At 41.8% G+C, this 8,450-nt stretch overlaps 1 protein-coding gene across 1 annotated transcript; it reads right to left on the bottom strand.

The window, feature by feature from the left end:
* Window positions 1-1,861: 1,861 nt before the first annotated feature.
* On the bottom strand, window positions 1,862-3,297 carry LOC102247044 (putative E3 ubiquitin-protein ligase UBR7). Its single transcript, XM_014531158.1, is given in 2 exon segments — window positions 1,862-2,986; window positions 2,988-3,297. Coding segments are annotated over 2 exon segments (1,275 nt in total). The 5' UTR covers window positions 3,230-3,297; the 3' UTR covers window positions 1,862-1,953.
* Between the last annotated feature and the right edge of the window lie 5,153 nt (window positions 3,298-8,450).

The raw sequence follows: 8,450 nt of genomic DNA on the forward strand, positions 1-8,450 counted from the left end.
CTGTTAGTTACACATTTGAGAAGATATAAACTTGCAGGCCACAATGGTCCACTACTTGTGCAACCTTGCAGAGGGGGCGCAGAAATCCTGACTTGGAAGAGTTTCCTAGCTGGGGTTGTAAACAAACTCAAAGACACTCTGAGCTTTCCAACCTAGCCTTTCACCCTTTTCTACAAGGCCAGCCCCGGGCACACAGCATCTCCGTGGCCATAAGACCTCCAGCTCCACACCACTCTTCATGAGGATCTGTAATTGGGTGTGATGCAGAGAAACATGGGATGGATCATTTCTTTGAGGCCTTGACTTTCTGTAGTTCTCATTCACCGCATCCAGGGATCAGTGGACACTCGTCTACATGGCTGCTGAACACACAAAGGGATATTAATAAACACTTGTGGCCCCAAAGCCTCAAATGCTTGTAGTCACATAACTCAAAGTTTGTCATCTATTGTCAGGACAGACTTTGTTCCTCCAGAGCAGGGGTGGGGAACCTTTTTTCTGCCAAGGGCCATTTGGGTATTTATAACATTATTCACAGGCCATACAAAATTATCAACTTAAAAATTAGCCTGGTGTAGTCGGTCAAACATTTAATTAGCTTACCCCTAATGCCTTGGCAGGGCCAGACCCAATGATTTCCATGGGCCTTATATGACCCAGGCCAGACGTTGCCCAGCCCTGCTCCAGGGGGAGCAACTCCATTTATCAAAGGGTGTTTTCCCCATAGACTGAAGGGCTTTAAAGAGATTTCAAACCAACTGAAAGGACCTCCCTTCCAATACGGGTTTTATACAGCATTCCTTGAGGTTCTTCAAAAGATCTTAGTCATTAGGGAACCAGTTGTGGGCATTAACGCTTACACACATAAAGCTCATCATTCGCGCAGCCTAGGGAGTCTGCCTCTCCCACAAAAGGGCTCTCTCTGCCCTGCTCACAAGTAAGCTTAAGCCAGTATCTTTTCCTTCAGCACAAGTTAAGGGGGGAAATAATTTATTAGGGTTCTAATAACATTTTCATAACAGAACAATATCAAAATAGGTTTGTTTTTAATATATGCTTACGAATATCCCTGATAATATAAAGAAATCCAGAGGACTTTGTAAACCACCGAGATGTCACAGGGTAGTGCCCGGTCTGGTTTCTAGGCAGCAGGAGAGGGACTACTGTATGGCATGTTTTCTCCAGGAAGCCCTGTGAGCACCACAGTTCTGAAATTCTAACATGCTCGTGCCAGCAGAATTGTGAATGACATTTTCACTTTAAATTTATTAGTAAAATTCCTATCAAAGGTTGGCTTCCTCAATCCTGCCATCAGCCAATCTCCCTGCCTATAACAAGCCACAAAACCATCAATCCTGGCCACTCCAGAGGTTGGGCCCAGAGGAAACAAGTTGTGAGATCCCCTGTAAGCCGTGACCAAATCTCAGAAAGGAGGGATGTGGGAGAAGAAGCAGACCAGGCTTGAGGAAGCTTTGACCCAAGGCACCACAATCACAGGGGTGAGGGGACCTAGAGAGGTTCTAGCTGCAGGAAGATGCCCCCAAAGCAGGTCCTGGAAGACAACAGCTCTGTGGCAGAGTAGACACATTCCGGAGTTAAAGACCAAAAAAATTAGAAAAGAAACTAGTTTACTCTCTCAAAACCAAATCAAACTTCTTAAAACTTATAAGCAAATAACCCTGGATAGACTGGGGGTGTGGTGGGGGCTGAAGTCTGTGGAATGAGTTGCTTTTAGCTGAGTCAGAAAGAATGCTGGTTGTGAAATCAGCATAAACACTGTGGCTACTGCAGTTAAGGAGAGTGAAGGAAGCTTAAGATCAGAGGAGGCCTCTTCAAAGAGAGGATGGAAGAGGAACAAATGTGAAATATGCCTCTTTTATTCCTGGATCATTAAGTGGCATTTCCACCGCCTGGCTGAGAAGACGCCTGGCTGAAAAGGCGCCGTACTCCAGTCTAGCTGCAATAATACTGCATCCCATCCACCCTTCTTCTCTTTTTGGACTGAAACTCTTCAAAGAACTGCTGGATGTCCTCTCTCTTTACAACCGTGCCTTCATCAGCAAATCTCTTCAGATAGTCTTTAAGTTCAGTCTTCAAGTCATTATATTCACAAATGAGTTCCACTTGCTGGACTCTGTTCATGCTGCTAAGGGTGTCCATTAAAGGATCTGTCCTGCCAGCCGCCTGGTCAACCTTGTCCTTGTTTTCATAAGCCAGAACTGTGTCATATTCATCTGTCAGGAACAGGACATCTAGATCGCCATACATTTTCATACAGTCTTTGCAGGTACATAACTTGCTACACCAGTTCAGGGGCCAAAAGGTGGCAGTGTCTTTCTTTATAAAATGCTTAGCTTTAAGCTCCTGAAGTTTGCAGCCAGTCTGTGATTCTGTATTGAGATGTTGATTCTTAAACACTGTCTGGAGATCAGACTCAGAACTAGAGCTGGCACATGGTTCATTAGTCTGCTCTGCTTTAACTGCCTTGACAGCATCCTTTGCATGTTCTGGAACATCCTCTTTGAGGGGACTATCATGATGATCTCCATTTTCAGGTTTGGTAACTTCCTCATCACCTATTCCATCGACATTCAGCACCAACCCATCATCCTCAGCAGATACTTTGGCTACTGCCAATTGTGCAGCGTAAGCCCACAAGAAAGAGCAGCGCTTCATACAGGCCTGGCACACCATCTCCTGGAAATCCCCACTCTCGGGGGGCATGGCACCGAGATGCCTACCATGGAACCAGTCTTCCCAGACTACGCACTGGATCATCTCATCTGGAATCTCATCATCAGGATCAGGATAAGGTCTCTTACAAATGCAATACAATCCAAAAAAGTTGTCATTATACTTATTGCCAGAATTTATCTTTGCTTTGTCAGGAAATAATTTGCATTCCAAATTTTTAAACTTGCTGTTTCCACAATCACAATGAAAATTTCTTTTTGTATATAGCTCAAATAGTTTATGACTTCCATGACTCATAACTGCAAGCTAGGCAAATTCCTGCTGGTTTTTCTCCCTTGGGGGTGCAGGTACCACAGGCATATGGTGCTTGTCTCTTTACGGAGCCCTGCAAGTAGGAGCACTTCTCGGAGTCGCTGCCACCCAGGACGGCGCACGCCTCCTTCTCCAACTCCTCGTCCTCCTCCAGGACGTCAACCAGAGACACCACGGGCTCCAGCTCCAACTGCCGTCCGTCGAGACCCTCCACTCCGGCCATCCTCAACTGTCACCCCGTTGCAGCTCTGCGCTGGCGGAGGCGGGAAAAGCAGCCGCGGGAGGCATGGCCGGAGGAGCCAAGGCCTGACTTCTATGGCAGGATCTAAAAGGCCATGGCAGGACTCCCACCTTCCAGTAATGATCAACATAATTTGATGAACAAGAACAGATCCAGAGACAAATGTCTGGGGAAGGCTGTTTAGAGAACAACGAATGGACTTGTATGCGTGCATATTAGCATAACCAATGGACACAGACACTGGGGCAGTGGGGGCTTGCCCTGGGGTGGGAATGGCTTGTGGTGGGGAGGTCAAATGGGGGTGGGGGGAAAGGAGACATGTAAAATTTTAGATAAGAAAGAAAGAGCCTTAACTGGTTTGGCTCAGTAGATAGAGCATCGGCCTGCGGACTCAAGGGTCCCAGGTTCAATTCCGGTCAAGGGCATGTACCTTGGTTGCGGGCACATCCCCAGTAGGGAGTGTGCAAGAGGCAGCTGATCAATGTTTCTCTCTCATTGATGTTTCTAACTCTCTATCCCTCTCCCTTCCTCTCTGTAAAAAATCAATAAAATATATTTTTTAAAAAAAGAAAGAAAGATAAAATAAAAACAAGTTGACCAATTAAAAGAAACAATAATAAATATTTTTAAAAAGAAAAAAATGTATTGACTTATCAGGGAGTAGTTGTTGAAGCCCCAGAAACTCAGAAAGACACTAGAACTGGTCTAGAATGGAAATGGGTTCACAGATCCCTTGCACAGCAGAGAACTGGAATTAGATTTCCTGCAAAAAGTCAGGAACCAGGAAAGAGCTGGCCTACCCTTGATTGGGGGGTAGAAAAACACCTTTAACCTTTGAGACATGACCCCAAAGTGTCCTAGACCATAGAGGAAAGAGGAGAAAGAAGGCCACTTTAGCAACTGTTCAAAATCCCAAGCCCAAGTAGCAAATGGTGAGGACCCAAATCTGCCCTTTAGAATGGTGTGGAAACCTAGGACCAATAAATAACAACAAAAACAAAAAATGCTCTGAACCTTGTGACTCAATAGGGCCCAGCAAGGCCATCAGGACACTGCCCCTTCATAATCCAGGACACATGCAAGACTCCCATGAAAACAAAACTTTCCAATAGATGAGTTCACAATCAATTTTTACAGAGAACTAACAACCACTACAATCAATAGTCAGCTGACATAACAAATGGGACAGTTCACACTTTAAGAACCAAAAATAGCCCTAACCGGTTTGGCTCAGTGGATAGAGCATCAGCCTGTGGACTCAAGGGTCCCAGGTTCGATTCCGGTCAATGGCATGTACCTTGGTTGCAGGCACATCCCCAGTGGGGAGTGTGCAGGAGGCAGCTGATCGATGTTTCTCTCTCATCGATGTTTCTAACTCTCTATCCCTCTCCCTTCCTCTCTGCAAAAAATCAATAAAATATAAAAAAAAAAGAACCAAAAATAATACAGTAATCTGAATGTAACTTTAAAATAAGTATGTCTTTAAATCCAGGGGAATTTTGTATCAAAAAAAAGAGGATTGGAAGAATGTTTTTGCCTTGGATTCCTCTGAAAATTACAATGTGTTATTTTAAGGCATCATCCACAATATACAAAAACAAAGAAATAGAAGAGAAAATAAAAAGAAATGTTTTAATGGAAGTCAAAAAGTAGATGTAAAGTGGTAACTGAATTATCAGACCAGAAGAAAAGACACTGAGACAATGAAAGGAGCTGGAAAAAATCTTAAAACAACAACAACAACAACATCATATCTTCAGAAAGATCAGAGGAAATGCTACCAGATCAAATCCATGAGGCAAGAAAAAGGTGCTATGAAAAGAAACATTAAGGAACAGAAAAAAAAGCCCATTAGAAATTTAAAATTGGACAGCAGAAATTTTAAATTCCAGTAAAATTAAGGGTAACTTCATGGAAAGTAGAAAGATGAAGGTATTGAAAAATAGGCAGGAAGTGATAAGAATATTAGAGAATCAATTTGGGGACTCAACACCCAGATAAAAGAAATCCTAGAAAAAAAAATGAATAGTGAAAACGAAGGGTGGAAAAGTAGCAAATAATACAAGAAAATTTCAGAGAACCTGAGTTTCCAAATTAAAAGGATTCACCAGGTGCCCAGCAAAATGAATGAGAAAAGAAAAAACCACCAAGACACATTAATATGCATTATAAGACTAGAAAGATAAAGAGAATATCCTAAAAGCTTCTAAGAGGAAATTCAGCCATTTACAATAGATCAAGAATTAGTAAAACATCAGAAATCCAGCAACTGTAAAAAACAGAAGAAATTAAGAGCCTGCAAAATTCTGAAGGAAAATAAATTCCAACCTAGAATTCAGAACTCAGCCAAATACCAATGCAGTATGAGAGTAGAATGAAGGCTTTTTGGAAATTTAAGTTCTCTAAAATGTTATCTCCTATATATACTTCCCTCAGCAAAATCCAGTAATACAGCAAAATAAGGGGCTAAACTAAAAGAATGCTAGCTAACATTTATATAGTACCTATTGTATCTAGGCTACTTTTATGTGTCTGTGTGTATGTGTGTATACTCATTTAATTAAATCCTCATAGGAATTAGCAGAACATTATTATTATTATCCACATTTTACAAAGTGGTAAAGGAAGGTTGAGTAATCTGCCCTTTGTCATAAAGCCTGTAAGCAGCAGTTCGGTTCCAGAGCCCATACCTTTAAATAACGGGGAAGATTTAACACCCATTCATAAAAGGAACTTCCTGGACCTGATAAAGCAGCTCTATGAGACTGACAAAAATTGTACACCTATGGATGAGGACATTGGCCGGGGGTGGGGGTAAGGGCAGAGGGTCGGGTGGGAACTGGGTGGAGGGGAGCTATGGGGGGAAAAAGAGGAACAACTGTAATAATCTGAACAATAAAGATTTTTTTTTTTTTAAAAATCAGCTCTATGAAAAATCTTTAGCTTACATCAGGTATGTCAAACTCAAACGCTAACACAGGCCAAATAAACGAGGCATGTGGCCCGCGGGCTGCAAGTTTAACATGCTTGGCTTACATCATCTTTATAGAGAAAGGTTAAATGCTTTATCCCTAAAAATCAGAATAGGGTAAGAATGCCCACACTCGAAAGAAATGGACTTACAGGTCCAAGAAGCGCAGAGAACCCCAAACAAAAGGAATCCAAAGAGGACCACACCAAGACACATCATAATTAAAATGCCAAGAGCAAAAGACAAAGAGAGAATCTTAAAAGCAGCAAGAGAAAGAAAATCAGTTACCTACAAGGGAGTACCCATACGACTGTCAGCTGATTTCTCAACAGAAACTTTGCAGGCCAGAAGGGAGTGGCAAGAAATATTCAAAGTGATGAATACCAAGAACCTACAACCAAGAATACTTTATCCAGCAAAGCTATCATTCAGAAGTGAAGGCCAGATAAAGAGCTTCACAGATAAGAAAAAGCTAAAGGAGTTCATCACCACCAAACCAGTATTATATGAAATGCTGAAAGGTATCCTTTAAGAAGAGGAAGAAGAAAAAGGAACTCTTACCATTTGCCACACCATGGATGGAACTAGAGAGCATTATGCTAAGTGAAATAAGCCAGTCAGAGAAGGATAAATACCACATGATCTCACTCATTTGTGGAATATAATGAACATCATAAACTGATGAACAAGGACTGATCCAGAGATGGAGAGGCATTGATTGGACTGTCGGGCCTTGGAGGGAAGGTAGGGGAGGGCAGGGTTAAGGGGGAAAGATCAACCAAAGGACTTACATGCAAGCATATAGGTCTAACCAATGGACACGGACAACGGGGGAGTGAGGGCATGAGTGGGGGGGAGGGGTAGAGGGTAACGTGGGGATAAGGACACATATGTAATATCTTAATCAATAAAAAAAAAAGAATGAAAACATATTTGAAGAAATAATGACAGAAAACGTCCCCTACCTGCTGAAAGAAATAGACTTCCAAGTCCAGATAGCGCAGAGAACCCCAAACAAAAGGAATCCAAAGAGGACCACACCAAGACACATCATAATTAAAATACCAAGAGCAAAAGACAAAGAGAATGCCCACACTCACAACTTCTGTTCAGGATGGTAGTAGAGATCCTAGCCAGTGAAATAAGGCAAAAAAAAGAAATAAGAGGCATAAAGAAAAGGAAGAAATAAACTGCTTTGTTCTCAGATGTCATGATTGTTTTAAATATAAAATCCAAAAGAATCTCTAAAAATAAAACTACTAGAACTAATAACTGAATTTACTAAGGTCCCAGAATATATATACAACTCAATTATATGTCTATATACCAGTAAGAAAAAAACTGGAGAAAAAGATCACACAAAAAAATAATATTTTTTAAAATACCATTTATAACAGCATCCAAATAACCATAAAATAAATACTTAGGGATAAATTTAACAAAACAGATCCAAAAGCTATGTACTCGAAACTCTAAAATTAGAAAATAGATAAATTAGAAAATCTTATATAACAAAACCCTAATATGCAAGTCGACCAAACTGCAGAACGACCAGTCGCTATGACACACATTGACCACCAGGGGGCAAACGTTCAATGCAGGAGCTGCCCCCTGGTGGTCAGTGCGCTACCACACGGGGAGCGCTGCTCAGCCAGAAGCCAGGCTCACGGCTGGCGAGTGTAGCGGCAATGGTGGGAGCCTCTCCTGCCTCTGCAGCAGCACTAAGGACCCCTTGGGGTCCTGGACTGCAAGAGTGCACAGGCCGGGCTGAGGGACCCCCTCACCCCCGTGCACAAATATCGTGCACTGGGACTCTAGTATCTAAATAATTGAAGAAAGATACTATGCTCATGAATAGGAAGACTCAATATTGTTGAGATATCAATTTTATCCAATTGATCTATAGAATCAACATAACCCCAAACAAAATCCCAGTAGGATATTTTGTAGAAATTGACAAGCAATTTTAAATTATCTGGAGATGTAGTTAAAGCAATTTAGAAAAAAAGGAGCAAGCCAAAACAGTAATCTGTCCAGATTGCAACAGGACTATGAAGAAGAGAGGAATAAAATCCAGATTATCATTATTTTTGCTGGAACTAGTAAGAATGGTCCTCAGATAGGGGGGCAAGGGATGGTGAGGGGGCTGTGGTTAGTCAGAAGGGAATCTAGTATACAGGAAAGCAGTATATTTCAACAAAATTACTTGGAGGTTGGAAATAAATTGTAATA

This window comes from Myotis brandtii, unplaced genomic scaffold, assembly GCF_000412655.1.
Source record: "Myotis brandtii unplaced genomic scaffold, ASM41265v1 scaffold79, whole genome shotgun sequence".
NCBI classification, from domain to species: Eukaryota; Metazoa; Chordata; class Mammalia; order Chiroptera; family Vespertilionidae; genus Myotis; species Myotis brandtii.